Below are 19,059 nucleotides of genomic sequence, written 5' to 3'. Positions count from 1 at the left end.
CTTCTGATATTCTCTATGGCGATGTCCTTTCATTGTATCCTGGTTGCCTGGGTGCCACTCCTTATGGAATTGTCATGACAATGTTTGGCTTGGAGTAGGAATAAGCACAAACGGATCTGGGACCGGGCTACTTTCGTTGTGAATCTAGAACGCTCTAATGATAGACAAAGAGAATATGAAATGCTATTACGGTCACCTTGACAACACTGTCCTAGTTCTGAACTCTCTTCAGTGGCTTGCCCTACTTCTTACACATCTTTCTGGAATGATCTGTTTGAATTATTTCTACTCACTCCACAAAAACCATGAAAGATATGAACTAGACTAACCTGGGTGGTCACTATGTGTTAGCTCCTAGTGTCATGGGTTAGCTCCTAGTGTTAGCTCCTGAGTGTACAAAACATTAGGAACACCTGCTCTTTCGATGACACAGACTGACCAGGTTAATCCATGTGAAAGCTGTGATCCCATATTGATGTCACTTGTTAAATCCACTTCAATCACTGTAGATGAAGGGTAGGAGACATGGTGCCAGGCGCACCGGTTTGATTGTGTCAAGAATTGCAACGCTGGGTTTTTCATGCGCAACAGTTTCCCGTTTGTATCAAGAATGGTCCACCACCCTAAGGACATCCAGCCAACTTGACACAACTGTGGGAAGCATTGGAGTCAACATGGGCCAGCATCCCTGTGGTACGCTTTCGACACCTTGTAGAGTCCATGCCCCGATGAATTGAGGCTGTTCTGAGGGCAAAAGTTCCTAATGTTTTGTACACTCAGTGTGTGTCTTGACCAGGAAAAACTATTGGTCCCAGTTATACTGTATACCAGGGTTCTTCAATTCCGGTCCTGGAGGGCCGAAACACTTCTGTTTTTTATTTCTACCTGGTAGTTAATTGCACTCACCTGGTGTCCCAGGTCTGATTTAGCCCCTGATTAGAAGGAGAGGATGAAAAACAGAGGTGTTTCGGCCCTCCAGGACCGGAATTGAAGAACCCTGCTGTATACTATATATATAGTTATACTGTATACTCTTCCGAAGTCATTCCTAATGTCTGTCCTTGTTGTGTGTATCCAGTCGTTCGGCTCGCTCCCCCAGAGGCCTCTGTCTGTGGACCTGACGGTGGAGGATGGACAGAGACTCAAGGTCATCTACGGCTCCCTGTCGGGCTTCCACGCCATCGACGTGGACTCGGGGACACCCTACGACCTCTACTTGCCAACACACGTGAGTCCTCCACCCCCCACTCAACCTCAACCCCAGCCTCCTCTAAACTCTCCCACACCCCCTCCACCCTCTCCCTACCCCAGCCTTCTCTCTCCCCCTCAGGGCCATGCAGCCTGGATCTCTGGGTCTCTGCCAGACCTCCATCCTCCAGTTTCTGTGTCTCTGTTCTCTAGCGGCTAAGCAGCGCCTCTCCTCTGCACCCACGCCACTCAGCGTGATCTTTTGTTCTGACTCAGATTTGACGTGGGTAGAAGCTGTTTGCCACCACAGCCAGTTGACTAATTGCGGTTGATATAGTATAATATCGACTGGATGGGTTTGTGTTTAAGCCAGGCCTGCTACTGTCAGCATCTGACCTTGTGGCACTTGTCTTTGTAGCGGCATGTAGCCTAGTGGTTAAGAGCGTTGGGCCATTAACTGAAAGTCGCTCTGGATAGGAGCATCTGCTAAATGACTAAAATGTCAAATGTAAATGGATTTCTCGAAAAGCCCCTCGTAGAAATTCTGCTCTGTCACAGTATAAGCTCAAACATCACTTACCTCAGAGCAAAGGAGATACAGTGCATTTAGGGAGCTTTTCCTCTCGGGAGCAAACAGATTTACTGAAAAATAACTAAAGCATCAGTCCAGTAATCTACCTCGGTCACAACAGTTGCCTGAAGATACAGGGAAGTCAGACTTGATCAGTTATCAGTTCATCTCAGTGGTAGCTGTGTTTGGCTGACTACCAGGAAGTGAATGAGGCTGAGAATGACTGAGTAGCCAGCTGAACCAAGTGATGGATATTGTGTTAGTTAGAACCTCTAACCCCTCTATGAGGCTCAAGGTGTAGCAGGGCGGAATGGTGCAGAGGTGCAGATTGTTGCACTCTTAGTCACTGTGGACAGGGGCGCCGAGGCAGCCTCTACTCCTACTGATGAGAATCCCACACACCCACACAATGCTGCAGAGAGCTGCTGGGAGCTGAGAGCCAGAGCAGAGGAAAAACATTCTCCGAAGGAAATGAGCTATATTACACACTCACGCACACACACACACACACACACACACACACACACTGTACCACCTCCCAGTGCTGTGGCTCTATCCCACTTCTCCCACTGCTGGCCCACATAGCTATCATTGGCTGCTTCTCTTTGGCCCCAGTCTCCAGCCATGTGTGCTACTTTTCACCAGATAGATAGCTCTAAAAATACCTTGGCAGCGCCGGCAAACCATGTGCCTGCTAAAGTGACCTGTTATTCTGCAATTTTTTCTGATAACACTGATATATTTAGAGAGCACTACCACGCACTCCATAACACTGGTGCCTTAGTCTCTTACACTGCAGTGGAAGAGAAGAGTCCTTCTCTTTTACCCGATCACTCGCTCTCACATTCACTCTCATATTCACTCACTCTCACTGACACTCACTGGTCCGCTCATTCTTTCCTTCACACACACACAACTTTTGTCCCACGTACATTCTCCCTGCTGGCTGCTGTTGATGATGAGATGATAAGGATACCGAGGCAGCGGATTAAGATAGCACTGCGTCTGTGGATGCCAGTGTTGATGCTGAGGATTGTGGTGGCACAGCCACACCAGCACGAGGACAGCGGGGGGCAGCTGGGGGGACAGGCTCTTGGCCGGGCAAGTATGGGGATCCTGTGGTGACTTACACTGGTCCTGTGGTGACTGTGACTTGCTGTACATAGAGCTTTTGGGGTTGTTTGAGGTGTTGGTTTGTTTGGGGATTTGGGGTTTGAGGTTATACCTCCTGTTTAAGCTACTACTTTGTTATAATCTTCTTATGCGAAGGGGTCTTTTTGGGTTATTGTGCATCTCTTGTGGTCTTAGAAATGTTGTGTATGTGAATGTGTGAATGTTGCATCCTCAAACAGATAACAGAGACTTAAAGACAGTCTCATTGTTTGAATGTTGGCTATTATGCAAGCGCTTATGAGGGACCTGAGGGGGTCAGAAGTGGCTCCCTCCTCCACCTCGCTGCCACTTATTCAACCCAAGATGCTGTTCAGTGGTTATATTCATAGGTTGCACCTCCGTCACTCGATCGCGTCATGCCATTGTTATGAACGTTCTCAAGCCGCCCTCTATCAGCGGCGCCATAGTGGTGCCTTAAAGTGGTGATAAGCCCAGTCATTCTGGACGAAGGCTAACTACTGTTTAGTCTAAATTACACTATATTGCCAGGAAATACGATGACATTGCTAAAGTAGTCAAATATTCTGTAGGAAACAACTTTGCCAGCATTATCATGTCGTCAAATCTACTTTAGACAGATGGCAATGTTGTCATTAGATAGCAAAGTTAGTCAAAAATAGCTAGCAATGCTAATGTTAGCTAGCTAAAATCCAGTGGCCTCCCCTCAAGCTTAGCTAGCTAGCTAACATTATACTGCATCTAAAGTCAATATGGTGACATCAAAATGATGACAAAAGGTTTTCCTACAAATTATTTGCCTCCTTTTGAATGTCATTGTATTTTCAAGCCACTTTAATTCACTTTTGATGAAATCTTCATCAGCGCTCATTGACGATGCATTGAGTAGCATCAGGCATCAGTCCAAAACGAATGTTCAAAACAATATTGTGACGAAACATGCAACCCATGAATAGCTCTGCATCTCATCTCAGTGGAGCTCACCCAGCCATAGCAACAACACTAATTTGGGTACCTGAGTTGCATCCCGATGCCAGGAGAGAAAGAGCTGATCACTGAGCATCTTTGGCAAATGAGTTTGTAATTAGAGAAATTAAGTGAAGACATTGTATGGCAATTAATTAGCTGAGACAGAATCGATTAAGCGTTGTCACCCTCTCTCTGTTGCCACCTGTAGTCAGTGACTCGGCTGATTCAACATGTTGTTTAGCCTCAGTTTACTGACTCTGAACCAGCCTCACATCAAACATAATTATTCCAGATGGTTCCAGGGAGGGAGAGTGGGAGTGTGAGGGAACAATGATACTTTGTTTTATTAGTCAATGTTATCTGGTAGGCTTAGGCGATATACCGTATATAATGTATACTGGGGTATTTAGACATACCGACGATTTAATTTCAATACCAGGGGCTGCAGGGGTGTGTGCTATGCCACTGCTTATAACTATACGTTAACTATCCAAGATGTGTCTAATCAATTATATCCAGCTCAGGACTCCAGAATGCGTTTGGTTTGCTAACTTGCTAGCTCAGTGGCTAGATGGCAAGATCAAGCTACTTGGTTACAGCAAAGACAATTAATCCCCTCCTGGACCCGTTGTGTGCACTTCTGGTAATACCCGGTATGGTACAGAAATAGTATGACGGTATGAAAATCTGGATACCGCCTATTAGTTGGTGTATTAGGAGGATTACCCCTGGTGATGTGGATGTAGCTGGGTGAGTACTGCTGTTGCTGGTAGAGATGATGAGGTTTGGATTGAGAGTGCTGAGCTGTGCTGTGCTGTGCTGTGCTGTGCTGCACTTCCCGTTGTCGTCAAATAAAGTCAAGTCAATTGTTATTTTCCAACAGGGAAATGTAGTTTGCAGACAGAATAATACCATATCACACTATACTTGAGAGCGACACTATAGAAAACATAATGGATGTGTCTTAAATGGCGCCTGTCAGACCCATAGGGCTCTGGTCAAAAGTAGTTCACTATATAGGGGATGCCATGCCATTTGAGACGTAACCCATCTTATCATCATCTCATCTCATCTGACTGTGTGTGTTTGTCTGTCTTAGATCCAGGGTGTGATCCGGCCCCATGCCATCATCATCCTACCTAACAGCAGTGGCATGGAGGTTCTGGTGTGTTATGAAGACGAGGGGGTCTACATAGACACCTACGGACGCATCACCAAGGAAACCGTGCTGCAGTGGGGAGAGATGCCTGCATCTGTCGGTGAGTTTCTGTACATCGTGCCCACCCACCAAATCTGAAGGCTGTGTGTGCGTACGTGTGTGCGCATGCTTTTTTTCCGTATCTCTTGAAAGACGGGGGAGAGAGATAAAGAGAGAGATTCCACCTCCACTCGGATTGAAAAACTAGCGCTTATAATTAATTCTATATTAAAATGGATATATTTGATAGACCTGCAGACCCACAACGTTTTAAAAATTGAACATGTCTCTTGTGTTGGCCCTTTTTGATATGCAGCAGCCAAGAAATAAACCTTATTTATTGTGCTTGGATCACTGGATTCAAAGAGGAGTTAAGCTGGATCCAACCCCTCTAGACAGATTTGGGACAGTGGCTCTAAAAATAAGATGTTCTGTTAGACTCATTTAGTTGGGTCCCTTGGCCGGGTCATTATTCAAGGGGAAGGGGTATCTGTGGGGAACAGACTCACAGACAGGACAGCGCTCAGCCCAGTCTGGACCTCAGTATATAGAGTGTAAATAAACTCTGGGTGTAGGCTCTAAAGAGGAGAGTGTGGTAAAAGGGAGCCTATTGATTTTCATCTCTAGATGCATCTCAAGATTGGTTTACAACATGGCACTCACTGAGAGAGGCAGAAAGCCTTGGAGAGTCTAAAAGCCTGAGTGTGTACTCTAGTGACTAAGGCTGCATCCCAATGACACCTTATTCCCTATATAGTGCACTACCTTTGACAAGACAACTATGGCTCCTGGTCAAAAGTAGTATAGGGAATAAGGTGGCATTTGGACCTCAATCTAAGTCGCTGGTGTATGTGTGTATCTCCACAGCCTACCTGCAGTCCAACCAGGTGATGGGCTGGGGAGACAAAGCCATCGAGCTGAGGTCAGCTAACACAGGCAACCTTGAAGGAGTCTTCATGCACAAGAAGGCCCAGAAACTCAAATTCCTGTGTGAGAGGAATGACAAGGTAAGACAACATCCCAATATCACCAAAACACACCTTGGGCAAAGCTCACATGACACCCTATTCCTCCCATATCACATAGGGCTTGGGTAGATGCAGAAAATGTGTCCTAGCCTACTGTATGTTGTTCATAGTATTGTAGGTGTTGAATATTATACTGGTAAGTTGTAAATGTTTAACTGATTCACCTATCTTCTGTGTGAAGGTGTTCTTTGCCTCAGTGCAGTCTGGTGGCAGCAGCCAGATCTACTTCATGACACTGGGCCAAAACTCCCTGTTCAACTGGTGAGCTCTGGGGCCTGAAGACAACAAACATTCATACAGGGATCATCTCAGAAACAACATGAATTATGCTCAGATACAGTCCTCTTAATAACTGAATTTACACGTTAGTAATACAGCTACAAACCTCCATGCATATGAGGATACACCATTAGCAATCAGCATTAATTTATTATTTTTGTGGCTAAGGACAACACATTGGTTTTAGGCTGATGATTTCAGGTCTCTGGCTATAGTACTTAAGAAGTGAGTTTTGGTCCTTAATAGCCATGCACAGGGCTTCTTGGTTATGTTTTGAAATACATCGGCAACCTACATTTGAATTCATATTGATCTCAATATCACATGGACTAAAAAGCACAATTGCTTCTTTGTTTATATCAAAAATGCATCAAAACGGTTTTTATTAAGTGATTGTTGCTATATTCGTCATTGTATTATTAGCAAGTGCCATTGTTGGTGTTAAATCCTGATATATTTACCATCCAGTATTATTTGCAAGTATTATGTGCTTTTAAAGTTGCACAAATTAAAATCAAATGTTCTTACTCCAAATGGAGTGACAAAACATAAGTCCCTTAATAATGAAGTGTGCATTAAAAAGACTACAGAGATTAGTGGGCTAGCAATCGTTTTTAAATGTAGACACTGATACTGCAAATTGCTTGTCCTTATTTCTCACTATTAAGTCATTTTATGGCCCCTGCAATTCCAATGGTGTATTCTGAGTTTTACGGTCTCCACTTTCTAGTCGTAATTTAGATAACCAAATAGGCATTAAATACCCTGTTGCATCTCTTGATATAAAACAGATCATGTTTTGCATAAAGTCATTTTTATGAGGAGGAAGAAAAGGATCATTATGTTGACCTCGTGCTATATAGGTATTTTTGTACGTAAGTGGATGTACATATTATTTGCACTGTTTTATAGATATTTTATATCCACTGGTCATCTCTATGTACAGGTTAATGGATTTGCAAATGATCTAGCCCTTTGCACTATGACCACTTTTGTAAATGTTCAATGTAAAATGCTTTATTGTCACCATGTAATACATTTGAAGTCCTTTTGAAGTCCTTTATTTTCAACATTAAACAGCATTACATTAAACAGAGATTGCATCTGATTTAGATCAAGCTAAATCTTCTATTTGATATGTCATGATCTAAAAATGATGTTATAACAGCAATAGGCTTTTAACTCTTTAAATGATCAAACATGTACTCTTTTGTAAAAAAAAAAATGTTTGTTAAAGGACATTGAAATAATTGATCTGTACCACAAATGTGAAATGTAAACTCAAATCAATTGTATTTTTATCCAGTTTTATTTTGTTTTGCTTTTTTGCTTTTCCTTTCCTTTTTATGATGAATGTTTTGCCACCAAATGGAGCTCAACATTTTCATTACAAATCCAGTTTGGACTATTATAGTTACTTTATGTTCATGATAGAAATACTGCAGCTGGTTCTGTACGCATATTTTCAACTGAAAATGAACTTTTTCAAGGGACAGTTTGATATGATGTTGTTATTTTATTGTTATCAAAAAGCATCTCATATTTTTATGTGAGCATTCACTCATGAGGTGTATTCAACTGACAATATATTTAGGTTAGAAGGAATAGCCAGTAAGGTACTCAGTTTCACATAGCAATTATTTTAACGTATATTTACCCTATGATTATTATTAAGTTTCCATGAACTAATGCTTTCATTGTCATTGGTCTAATTCACAGAATTTTTTTACTTACATTCTGACTGAGATTTGTAGTCAAGGCAAAGTGGTTAGGAATCAATCAAATTGAGTTTTTAATAAATGTTTTTAATAAATCGGTTTTAATTAAGTATTTTTGAAAATAGTAACAGAGCAATCAGTTAATATCTCACTCATTTGGCAGAAATTATAATTTGTCAAATTTCGAATAAGAATTTGAATGGGTAGATTTAAACAATTTCAACGTTTTATCATGAACTTACGTTTGAACAAGTTTTTCCCCCAAAACATATGCCTAAGTAGAACTTGTGATAGTGAGTCACTATATTGTCCATTTGTAAACAGTTGGTAATTATTTCTATAAAAAAGGGGGATTATAAGCAAAATGTGTGATATCAGACATGTTACTGAGTTAAATAATAGTTTATCAACAGACAGTTATATTGCAGTTGAGGATTGTGAGTCATTGCACTCTCTGGTTCATTTCTCCTCCTGTCCACCCCCATATCTCAGGAAGTGCTCTTGTTTGAGATCATGAGTTTGCTTGAGAGATGTGTACTGTAGGAAGGACTGAGGAAGTTGATGGTGGTTTGTGTCAGGTGTGCGTCGTGTAGCTGTGAAGATTCCTCTCTGCTTTAGATGATGCAGAGCAAATTGAGTTTTTGTTCTCGGGAATTTGAGTAAGATGGCGAAAGAATTCGGAAAGGTTTTTGATGTTGAGTGTAGGTGACAGTTATATGAGATTGTATTTAATAGACTGGTAGACCAGTCAGTCTTGATCCATATTTCCCCTACAAAATATATATAGTGTTAAAAACTTAATGATAAAGTTGACCACATTATATTGATAAATATCCACAAAATATATTGTTTCCTTACCTGTCCTTTTTCCATTTTGTTTTTGAAATTGTATTGAAATATAAATTGTATTTTATTTTGTCCTTTTTTTGTCTTACTTTTGCTTTATTTTTGCACTGGAACTTTCTTATCATTTTACAGCATGTACTGTATACTCAACCCGTGAAATTAATTAGTAACACTAATTGAGGTGTTATTATATAAAAAATAATGTTGAACAATAAAATATGTTGTAGACAATTATTTTGTCGTTCAGTGGTTACTTGAATAACATTGGAACAATATCAACTTACCAAAGCTATACATTTGCAGGCAGGACTATGTAATTCTTATGGTTATACTTTAAGAACAGCACCTGGAGTACGGAAGAGGTTGTTTCAGTGCACCAACCTTTTAACGCTCCCAAGTTATTCATGTCACACAACACCTGTGCCAATCAGTGATCGAGCTGGGAGCTGAAACAGGAAGCTCGGGTTCCATCTTCACCCGGAACCAAGTCTGACTGGCACCATAGTAGTAGGGACTTCCACACAAGAGCAGGATTTATTTAGCTATTTCTTCCATATGATGCATTCCACCTGCTCATGGTGATTCAAGACTTCCATTTCATTTCCACATGCTTACAGTATTCCCGTATCTGCTGAAGCACTGCTGGAGCAGTCACAATGTTTGGGCAGCGTGATGGCTAGGGGCTGGTCTATATTTGCGGGTCAGAGTGTTTAGTTCTCTGGTTAACTGTGGAGTCAGCTGTGTCAGATGGAAGGGATGTAACCTGAGACGGGCCCTAGCTCACTTCCTCAACCCACTCCGTCCTCAGGCTCAGTCAGACACTGCTACAGTGGAGCTGGAGACTCAGTCCCAGCCACTGCCATGGCCGCCTCCTCCCACCTAACACTCCCCCTGACACCCCCCACCACCACCCACCCACCCCACCGTCCTGTCTGGATCCCACCCCCTCTGTAGATGACAGTTGAGTGGTGCTCAGAGAAGGACCCTCTGCGCCCCCTTGGTGAGCAAGGAAGAGAGTGTGCCAGGGAGTGGAGCAGAGAGAGCCGTTTGTCTGTCCCTGCCTGTCTCACACAGTACAGTCATCACCCATTGGACTAGTAGCTGCACGGTGGTCCACTGGTAAGGTCTCTGCATGGTGTGGAACTTTTTATTTTCCCCAGAGGAACCATTAGTTGGGTGGTCTAGGGGTCAGGTGTTGGTGCAGCTTAGGGTCATATGGCTTGTGTCATGGGATCCTTACTCAAAATATGTTCTGGTTTGTGTTCAACTGTTGACTATATATAAAGCTGTAAAGCTATCTATCTCTTACCAACTTTAAATGAAAGGTACATTTGCATGTTTATCTATCAATCAAACATGAAATCTTAGCCTGGTAGTCATGTCAAATTTGAATGACAACTGTTTTTTTAGTGATCAAACCATATAAGCTGGCAAATCAAAAAGTTGTGTGGTGAAAAATCTGTTGCATTCGCTGGGATTTAACTTTGGAACTGCAAAAGTGTGTCAATTATATAGTGTGCAGCGGGGTGAGGCAGCTTGGCATTCCAGGGTGGAGTTGGGGGTGATGGAAGGGACCAGGATGGGGGGGGGGGCTTGGCCAGGCCAAACATGCTTATGCAATGCACTCTGCAAACTGAGACCTCTGATTGGCCCCCGGGGATCATGTGCTCCTCACTCTAAATTGGTCCACCTGGAGACAATTCCGAGACCTGTTGGAGTTGTTGACTTGTGCAATGGCTTGATGAATAGAACCGAGTCAGTCAACAAATATTCAATTATAGACCACAAGAGTTTCATAATATCAGTAGTAGCAGGTGGTAGTATGTACAAACTTTACTAGATTCTCAGTGGCCTTGTGCAAACAAAACATGTCAGGAGTCTGATGACTTGCAAATCTTTTGATATCTTTTCAACAAGGGAATCCCCAGAATGTCACATGACAAAATTTGCTGACTTATTTATTGGAGACGTCCCCTCCAGTCATTCTACTTTGAGGTTTGGGGTTTTGAAGTCATTCAGTTTGGTTGATGAACAATTGAGGTTAGCCTGTGCATTACTGTAGACCTGGGTCACTAACTGACATTCTGAACAGGTTTATTCTCACCAGGTGTTATCTGGTATTTTGACCTCGCTTTAGTGAATTGGAATATGGGTTCAACATGACCATGTTAAAGCCTGGATCACTACCCTGTCTGATGATCCCTCTAAATAACCACCTGAATAAGATTCCAGCATCCTGCCCGGTACATAGGCACCTGCTGGACAGTAGCCGCGGTATCATTACTGAGTTGTGTTGTGATGGTTGGGATGGAATGTACTCCATGACTGGACATTGATATGAGTCGGTATTAGAGAGGCAGCTGCAGTACAAACTGAAGACTCCTATGGTGGCAGACTGATGGAGACAGACTGGGTCATTCCTACAATGTGGTGCCTTTTCTGTCCTCAGGAAATATCACTTTAGTGTATAATTCCAAAAGGCTTTAAATATAAGGTCAGGTGTCCTTTCCCTTAAAAACATAAAAATATGGATCTTGAAAGGGAATTTTATGCATTTTGAACACTTTTTTTCAGTGGATGAGGGCATTTTTGCCATGTTCCTGGGTGTTATTCATCAAATTCCATGATAAATATAAGCCATAAAATATTAAAATATTTAAAATCTTTCTTCATTATTTTATAGACCTAGTTAAGTTCTCTCTGATCAATAACTATTTTTTCATGATTATTGTATTTATTATTATTTTATTTCAGATTTTCTGTGTGTCCTTGATGTCACTTTCTACCCTGTTAGTTTGTTGTAATTCTCAATTTAAGAAAACAACCCATTCCTACAATTACACGACATTCAAGAAGTGTCATCATTTCTTTGGTTGGAAAACAAAGGTGCAAAGCTAAAGAAATATAAACACTCAGTTTGATCTATTTTTCCATGTTCCATGTTGTTAGTCTGTATGTCCCACTCTTAAATTTCCACCCTGTTAGGCTAAATTATAAAGACAATTTACAATTTTTTTATGTTAAAATATGTTTGATAGAGAAGTCCTGTTAAAGTGTTCTCAATTATGCTAGCTCAATCTTGCTCACTCACAGAGCTATGGCTAATTTAAGCTCCAAATTTCCACCTCGTTAGGTTCCACCCTGTTATGATTATGCACCTAACAGGTTGAAAAATGTGCCTGAGCTTGTCCAATATGCTTTTTTGATCGAATACATAATTGTATTTTCTCAAAAAGTTACAAGGTCCAAAATGCACCACATAATGTGAATGACCCGACTACAGTGGGAGACTATTCAATGTTCCTCCTTCCAAAACTGACTGTTCAGTTTGACAGGCCTAATAAAACAATGGTAACACTTTAACCTTTAACCATGCCATAATATGTCATAACAGATTACATAACTTGTCATAACCTGTCATAATATGGTCATAACACTGTCATGACACATATATTTAGACCTGTTGTGACATATATTGCGTTATTTTATGGCTGGTTATGACACCTACCTAAGAGTGTCAAAACCCACAAAACCTACCACAGTAGTAACTTTATGGCTGGCTATGACACCTACCTAAGAGTGTCAAAACCGACCAAACCTATCACACAAGACAAAACATTCCATTACACCATAGCCTACTTGTCAACAATATGTTTATGTTATGTAACATTTTCTGAAATGTACCATATTAAATTAGGAGGACAAGACACCCTCTTTTTGACTGATGGCTGACATAAGGGCATGTACGTGATAGGCCTATCTGGCTTATATGATTATGATGGTCATAATGCTTCTTCACAGTGTCGTAAAGTGTATTTTCTTAGTCCAAGTAAAGTGACACAGGATGGTCATAATGCTTCTTGACAGTGTCATTAAGTACATTTTCTACGAGTTATAAAAAAATTAACAAATGATACATGACTGTAAAGATTTCATTACAACAACAACTAAGGATTTAAGAAACAAACTTTAAAAGGAAATGAAACTTCTTGGCAGGGAAAAAGCACATCTGAATAAACATAGTTATTGACACTCTTATGTAGGTGTCATAACCACCATAAAATAACGTATATATGTCACAACAGGTGTAAATATATGGGTCATCACAGTGTTATGACCATATTATGACAGGTTATGACAAGTTATGTAATCTGTTATAACATATTATGACATGGTTATGACCGTGTCATAACGTGTTATGACGCTGGGTGTCAAGTAAAGTGTTACCCAATTTTATACATGTGATGTGAAAGTGGCTTCATGTTAATTATACTGTATAAAGCTGAAATAAGCAAAGATACACTAATTTATTGTGCCTGTAGTTTCAGAGGGCATGCATGGGTATTGAGACTGTCCTTGTTTATGCCTCTAAACACTCCAAAGCTGTCAGATGTCAGATGTTGTGCCTCTCTGGTAATGTGTAGAGGAAGGTGTGAATTTGAGGCCTGTATTTCCATGTTCCCTCCTTTGCATTTACTCTTATTTTCCCTTCTTATATTTATGGGAGTCCCCGGGAATTGGCTACTATATAAATTCTCTCCTTTTATAAATAGTGGGGTTGTTGTTCCCTATGATGAGGATATGGAATGTGTTTGGAATGGATGTGTTGTTTAAGAGGACAATGCGAGGTGAGCAAGCGAGGGGATGACCAGTGTGAATATGTGAATTAAGCCCACTGTGGATTTTGGACTGCACTTTGTCTCCAGTGGACATTCCAGGCCAGGCCATGGGGGGAAGATTTATCTTACGCATGTGTTTCTAAATCCAACGCACAGAAGGCAAAACCAAATTAGACTGTGGCTTAGCTCGGGTTTCCTCTCGTCCAGAAGCTCTACTCTAGCTAGTAGCTAGCCAGTCCTCCAGGCTCAGGGTGGGCGCTGATAGGTGGTAGAGGCCCAGTCACTGGATCTCCTGCAGGGCACACTGAGAATACCATGCTGGCCTGCTGGGTGAAAGCAACGCACAGGGAGTGTCATTTGCATCTCAAATTATGTTCAATTTAATAATAAACTACATTCATCCATCTGACTTCATTATTATGTGAATAAATGCAACAGGCCCTGTGTGTCTCTGGAGGAATCTAGTCAAGGTAGCGAGCCTTGCATTACCTCTCAGTATGACTATAATGAACATGTGTCTAACTTGCACAGTCATGCAATTATTAAGAGACTAGATACAAACAGCTAATCCTGGCAACCAATGTACCAGCATTAATTTATTGAGTCAAGTATACCAGGGATGTCAAGGTGGAACCCAAGCATATACACTGCATTCGGAAAGTATTCAGATCCCTTGACGTTTTCCACATTTTGTTACGTTACAGCCTTATTCTAAAATGGATTAAATTGTTTTTTTCCCTCATCAATCTACACACAATACCCCATAACGACAAAGCAAAAACAGGTTTTTAGAAATGTTTGCAAAGGTATTTTTAAAACCCCCGGAAAAGTATTCAGACCCTTTACTCAGTACTTTGTTGAAGCACCTTTGGCAGCGATTACAGCCTTGAGTCTTCTTGGGTATGACGCTACAAGGTTGGCACACCTATTTTTGGGGGGTTTCTCCCATTCTTCTCTGCAGATCCTCTCAAGCTCTGTCAGGTTGGATCAGGAGCTTCGCTGCACAGCTATGTTCGATCTGGTCCAAGTCCGGGCTCTGGCTTGGCCACTCAAGGACATTCAGAGACTTGTCCCAAAGCCACTCCTGCGTTGTCTTGGCTGTGTGCTTAGGGAAGGTGAACCTTCGCCCCAGTCTGAGGTCCTGAGCGCTCTGGAGCAGGTTTTCATCAAGGATCTCTCTGTACTTTGCTCCATTCATCTTTCCCTCAATCCTGACTAGTCTCCCAGTCCCTGCCGCTGAAAAACATCCCCACAGCATGATGTTGCCACCACCATGCTTCACCATAGGGATGATGTTGGCCAGGTGATGAGCGGTGCCTGGTATCCTCCAGGCCAAAGAGTTCAATCTTGGTTTCATCAGACCAGAGAATCTTGTTTCTCATGGTCGTAGTGTCCTTTAGGTGCGTTTTGGCAAACTCCAAGCGGGCTGTCATGTGCCTTTTACTGAGGAGTGGCTTCCGTCTGGCCACTCTACCATAAAGGCCTGATTAGTGGAGTGCTGCAGAGATGGTTGTCCTTCTGGAAGGTTCTTCCATCTCCACAGACGAACTCTGGAGCTCTGTCAGAGTGACCATCGGGTTCTTGGTCACCTCCCTGACCAAGGCCCTTCTCACCTCCCTGACAAAGGCCCTTCTTGCTCAGTTTGGCCGGGCGGCCAGCTCTAGGAAAAGTCTTGGTGGTTCCAAACTTCTTCCATTTAAGAATGATGGAGGCCACCGTGTTCATGGGGACCTTCAATGCTACAGAAATGTTTTGGTACCCATCCCCAGATCTGTGCCTCGACACAATCCTGTCTCGGAGCTCTATGGACAATTCCTTCGACCTCATGGCTTGGTTTTTGCTCTTACATTTACATTTTAGTCATTTAGCAGACGCTCTTATCCAGAGCGACTTACAGTTAGTGAATACATATATATATATTTTATTTTTATTTTTGTATATATACTGGCCCCCCGTGGGAATCGAACCCACAACCCTGGCGTTGCAAACGCCATGCTCTATCAACTGAGCTACATCCCTGCCGGCCATTCCCTCCCCTACGCTGGGCCAATTGTGCGCCGCCCATGAGTCTCCCGGGTCGCGGCCGGCTGCGACAGAGCCTGGATTTGAACCAGGATCTCTAGTGGCACAGTTAGCACTGCGATGCAGTGCCTTAGACCACTGCGCCACTCAGTGCTCTGACATGCACTGTCAACTGTGGGACCTTATATAGACAGGTGTGTGCCTTTCCAAATCATGTCCAATAAATTGAATTTACCACAGGTGGACTCCAATCAAGTTGTAGAAACATCTTAAGGATGATCAATGGAAACAGGATGCACCTGAGCTCAATTTAGTCTCATAAATAAGGTATTTCTGTTTTTTAATTTGTACAAATTTGGAAAAACCTGCTTTCGCTTTGGCATTATGGGGTATTGTGTGTAGATTGATGAGGGAAAAAATCATTTTATACATTTTAGAATAAAGCAGTAATGTAACAAAATGTGGAAAAAGTGAAGGGGTCTGAATACTTTCCAAATGCGCTGTACTATGTGTAGTGTAAATTATATTTACCAATAGAACTACTAAATTATGAACATATAGTTAGTCACAGAATTACTCTGTAAAATGTGGAATGCATTTATTCAATTCAACTAATAGGATTTATTAGTCACGAAAGAATGAACACTCAAACAATTGCAGTGTACATGAAATACATGATACATTACAGAATAATACAGAGTAAATGACTATCAACTAAATAAGACTTAACGTGGTTACAGGTGTCTTCAGTTCAAAATAATCTCTAAGAAAAAAAACGATGTGTGTCACACATACAGGAACTTGCTAACAAGTTCTCAGAAGTATGAACGAATTCACTGTCCTTTTAACCAAATTCAAGCAGAAACTCATGCCCAAGCTGAATTAAAATTGCTTTGCACTTTGCTAGTTAAAACAATAAGCAGGAAAACACACCCAGATTCTAATCTAATCAACTGAATTTAAATGATAGGACCACACCCCTGGACCACACACGTCTGCTGTCCGACGAACTGAATAACACAGTTTCTCTGTAACTATAAATCCATAGCACTTACAGTACAATATAACATATCAAAATGTGTAGCTTTTTTGAGAACTCCTGAAACAATCCAAACATGACAATTTAATTCACAGTAACATTCATTTAGTTGATTCAAGTTTCATCAGTCCAGTGACTCCAGGACTCGTCCCCGAGATTGCCACAGATAAGGTGTGGCTCTCTCCTGTGAGATGCAAATATATGGCCATCCATCTAAATAATTACATTTACATTTTAGTCATTTAGCAGACGCTCTTATCCAGAGCGACTTACAGTTAGTGAGTGCATACATTTTCATACTGGCCCCCCGTGGGAAACAAACCCACAACCCTGCCGTTGCAAGCGCCATGCTCTACCAACTGAGCTACAGGGTGGTATTGAGTCTTCATGCTCGTCCTCAGCGCCTGCAAGTTGCTAGTCGCGAGTATCACCTTCTCAAATTGTTCCACTACAGTTAGATTTCATGTATCTGATACGTTGAGGAGATGAATCATCAGATCAGACTGGGTGGTCAGAAGAAGATCTCCCTGGTGACAGGGTGGGTTTCCCTCCTCACTCAATCGTATCAAGAGGTCCAGTCTGTCTGTTGTTAAATGGAGCCTCTGTTTTAAGGGTGCCACTTAAATCACACGAACAACCCCATCTCTCTGGAATGTTGGGATTACCTCAGAGGGTTCCATGTACTTGTTTCTGTTTTCCTCACGATGCCGTGGCATGGTGGAGCCCTTTTCATGTTAGCCAAAATGTATCTGCTTTTCATTGTCAAGTTAATAATTGTCTCTGTTACAGTCAGTACATGTCTTAGCGCTTGGAACTGGAAGGCGAAAAGGAAAAGTATATTTTGTGTGTCTTGTGTTATGCTTGTCCTCTTCCTCTTAGCAGTGTGTCTCCAACGCAGTGATATGTGTTGTTGTTTTCATGCAAAGCATTTAGAAGTCTCATGTTGCTACTCTGATGGGTTGTTGAACCTTCCCCTAATGCTGTTGAAGTGTGTGTGTGTGTGTGTGTGTGTGTGTGTGTGTGTGTGTGTGTGTGTGTGTGTGTGTGTGTGTGTGTGTGTGTGTGTGTGTGTGTGTGTGTGTGTGTGTGTGTGTGTGTGTGTTTGTGTGTGTGTGTGTGTGTATATGGATTGCGTCCATACTCCACAGGGATAACTTGAAGTATCCTATTTCTAGGTATTTCTGGGTTTCCTGGAATGAGCTGGTTCAGTCAACAGCACATGATTTACATTGTTGCAGAGCCTTGGCTCCAAGCTGAGCTCCCTCTGTGTGCCAATGAGATCCCCTTTCTGTATAAATAGTCAGAGGCTCATGCCAGTATTCATCAGCAGAGTGATTGTGGGAGATTAAAAGAGATGAACAGTGCCTTTCTGCGGTAAGCAACATGAGCTGCAGATGGATAGATTGTTATGTAACCTTTACCCACCGTGATGATCACTCAGTCGTGGGCTTTTGAGGCAACACACACAGACAGACAGACAGACAGACAGACAGACACACACACACACACACAATTAAACTTGGCATGTCACATCACAATGTTGAAGCAGGATCTCAAGGTGCAGTATCCTTAGTTTCATTTGTAAGATCACATAGTGTACAGAAGTGTACAGTTGGTCTGATGGAGGCTTGAATTGTGTTAGCTTTAGGACCTATGGTGTACAGAATGAAATAATGATATTGGTGTATGACACATATAAACATCTGCTTATTCTCCCTCCCCTCTGTATAGAAATCAGCACCTATTGGACACAGTGACACTCCCCCTTGGAAAAGCCTGAAACATGGCACAGTAAGTTGGAAGGACATAATGACTAGGCTGAAAAGTTTTCAATGAAAACCAGTAGAACATTTAACATTAAATATTGAGAAATGTAAAATGACATGGGGTTGGACAACTGTGTGTGTGTGTGTGTGTGTGTGTGTGTGTGTGTGTGTGTGTGTGTGTGTGTGTGTGTGTGTGTGTGTGTGTGTGTGTGTGTGTGTGTGTGTGTGTGTGTGTGTGTGTGTGTGTGTGTGTGTGTGTGTGTGTGTGTGTGTGTGTGTGTGTGTGTGTGTGTGTGTGTGTGAAGCATCCAGAAGAAGACCAGTAGCATGTCCTTGACCATCTCCAGCTCCTCCAGAGCAATCTCCTCTTCCTCCTCCTCTTCCTCTTCCTCTACCTCAGTCCAGCAGCAGAGACACTCCAGCCTGGTGCAGCCCCTCTGCATCAGCCCCCAGAGGGTACCTACCTGATACACACACACACACACATGCACAAACACACACACAGAGACATACACCCTATTATAGCTATGCTGATGCTTCGCCCACCACACCTTCACTCACAACATACAAGATAAACATATTCATAATAAATATATATTTTATGTCATTAGTGAAAGTATTCACACCCCTTGACTTTTTCCACATTTTGTTGTGTTAGACCCTGAATTTAAAATGGATTACATTT

At 42.0% G+C, this 19,059-nt stretch overlaps 2 protein-coding genes across 5 annotated transcripts in view; both read left to right on the top strand.

Annotated features, from left to right (window-relative positions):
* LOC121545460 (mitogen-activated protein kinase kinase kinase kinase 4) overlaps nt 1-9,162 on the top strand; it is a 57,095-nt gene extending 47,933 nt beyond the window's left edge. For all 3 annotated transcript variants that reach the window (XM_045208365.1, XM_045208364.1, XM_045208363.1), the window contains 4 exons: nt 1,079-1,228; nt 4,959-5,118; nt 5,925-6,064; nt 6,267-9,162. In XM_045208365.1, coding sequence (XP_045064300.1) covers nt 1,079-1,228; nt 4,959-5,118; nt 5,925-6,064; nt 6,267-6,350 — 534 coding nt within the window. In that variant the 3' untranslated portion in view covers nt 6,351-9,162. The remainder of the gene's footprint in view (nt 1-1,078; nt 1,229-4,958; nt 5,119-5,924; nt 6,065-6,266) is intronic.
* Nucleotides 9,163-9,874: 712 nt separating this feature from the next.
* LOC121545452 (palladin) overlaps nt 9,875-19,059 on the top strand; it is a 32,613-nt gene continuing 23,428 nt past the window's right edge. The window contains exons 1-3 of one of the 2 annotated variants that reach the window (XM_045208362.1): nt 9,875-10,047; nt 18,340-18,399; nt 18,680-18,830. In XM_045208362.1, the coding sequence (XP_045064297.1) occupies nt 18,392-18,399; nt 18,680-18,830 (159 nt within the window). In that variant the 5' untranslated portion in view covers nt 9,875-10,047; nt 18,340-18,391. The remainder of the gene's footprint in view (nt 10,048-18,339; nt 18,400-18,679; nt 18,831-19,059) is intronic. The other variant, XM_045208360.1, reaches the window with a different exon arrangement.

Source organism: Coregonus clupeaformis, chromosome 3 (assembly GCF_020615455.1).
Source record: "Coregonus clupeaformis isolate EN_2021a chromosome 3, ASM2061545v1, whole genome shotgun sequence".
Taxonomy (NCBI): Eukaryota; Metazoa; Chordata; class Actinopteri; order Salmoniformes; family Salmonidae; genus Coregonus; species Coregonus clupeaformis.
Note: the sequence above shows the minus strand (reverse complement) of the source record. Positions and strands in the feature narration are given on the sequence as shown.